The 1,516-nt window shown below is 50.5% G+C and overlaps 1 protein-coding gene across 5 annotated transcripts in view; it reads right to left on the bottom strand.

The window, feature by feature from the left end:
• Rnf213 (ring finger protein 213) overlaps positions 1-1,516 on the bottom strand; it is a 99,276-nt gene that overhangs the window by 5,946 nt on the left and 91,814 nt on the right. For all 5 annotated transcript variants that reach the window (XM_039087541.2, XM_039087542.2, XM_039087543.2 and 2 more), the window contains 2 exons: positions 1,056-1,236; positions 639-840 (listed from right to left, as the gene is read on the bottom strand). In XM_039087541.2, coding sequence (XP_038943469.1) covers positions 639-840; positions 1,056-1,236 — 383 coding nt within the window. The remainder of the gene's footprint in view (positions 1-638; positions 841-1,055; positions 1,237-1,516) is intronic.

The raw sequence follows: 1,516 nt of genomic DNA, 5'->3' as shown, positions 1-1,516 counted from the left end.
TGAATAACCTACATGTAATGTATTTGACTAGACTGGAAGGATCCGAGCAGTCCAGATGAAGGGAAAGAATGTGGCTCTGCCACTGTGTTCAAGAGGTGGCAGAAATCCTATGTGTGAGGGCAGACAATTGAGGTAACTGGAAACCTGAGCTGGAGCCACAGGCTCTGTGAAGGCCAAGTGAAGGGAGGCAATGGGAGGCCATGCAGGGTGTCCAGCAGAGGACCCAGGGAGCACTGTGTCAGACGGCTAAAATGACAGGTATGCCATGCCAGTTAAAGGTGAGGACACACAGGGGACACACTGGCCCTTGGGTGTAGAGTGCTGAGGAACAGGGCAACAATGGCAGATTCCTTGGTGGTGCCATTAACAATGGCAGAAAAACCAAACGCTAAGTCCGTAGAGACTGGAGAATGTCTCTGAGGGACTGAGATGCAGAAGGTGGTACCAAAGGGCTTGAGAGAATAACCACAGTCAGGAGGCTGATGCAGTTGTGGCCATGCATGCTTTGACCAGGAAGGAGATGATACAGGAGAGACTGTGGGTGGCACAGTGTACTCTCTGTTCCTCAGAACACCAGAATGGTACCTTCCTCTTGACATAACTAAGCAGCACATTGGCTATCGGCAGACTCAGCTTACCTTGAGGGTGAGCCTAGGCTTGCCCTGGAGGAAGCGGCTGCTGATCTGCCGCTGGATCTTCTCTAGATCAAACTCTTGTGAGGTTTCCCCACCTTGCTGCACTTGGTACTGGCAGTTGGAAAGGATCAGTGGATTCAGGTCCCGCTCCACATCATAACTGATGACATGCAGGTCAGCAACCTCAGAGGTATCTACAGAGTAGCTGAGGGACAAGACACATGCTGGATGTCGAGAGCAGACACACAGGGACTCTCCTGTTTGAGCCTGTGTGGTCTGAACAGGTGAGAGCTGCATGTCTACGGGCCACTCTGGAGAGAATGGCCAAGGGAGGCTCTGCCATGGAAAGAGCAGAAGGTGGAGGAGGTTCAGGAGCCTAGGGCTGGGCAAACACCATGCTCTGCTGACTTGTACACCTACCTGTTGTCTTCATTGGAGAGCTTTTGCACCACGTAGACCATTTTATTGTGTAGGCTAATCAAGTAGCTGACTAAAGCAGTTCCACAGAGGCCTAAGCCCCGTCGCCGTGGAAGGATGACCTCAAATTTAGCATCCAGATCCAAGTCAGAACGGCAGTAATCTTTTGGTAGCTTGATCTCACCTAGAAATGACAAGATCATTCCTTGGCAGATAGGTAAGCTGTCTTAGTCATAGCATCAAGGTGAGGGGAGGAAGAGACGTGCAGAGCAGACATGGTCATCCCATCTAACACAGAGCAGGGAGCCTATGTAAGGTCTTGTCTTTACATGGACATGTTGACAGGTGTTCAGTAACCCAACTCTTTCTTGAAACCCAGTTTTTGGATTCAAGAAGATGAAGGCTCTCAGGCCACCATACTTCTCCCAGACCCTCTGTGCTGGCTGGTTTTATTTTTGTCAACC

This window comes from Rattus norvegicus, chromosome 10, assembly GCF_036323735.1.
Source record: "Rattus norvegicus strain BN/NHsdMcwi chromosome 10, GRCr8, whole genome shotgun sequence".
NCBI lineage: Eukaryota > Metazoa > Chordata > Mammalia > Rodentia > Muridae > Rattus > Rattus norvegicus.
This window is presented reverse-complemented; position numbering and strand designations above follow the sequence as displayed.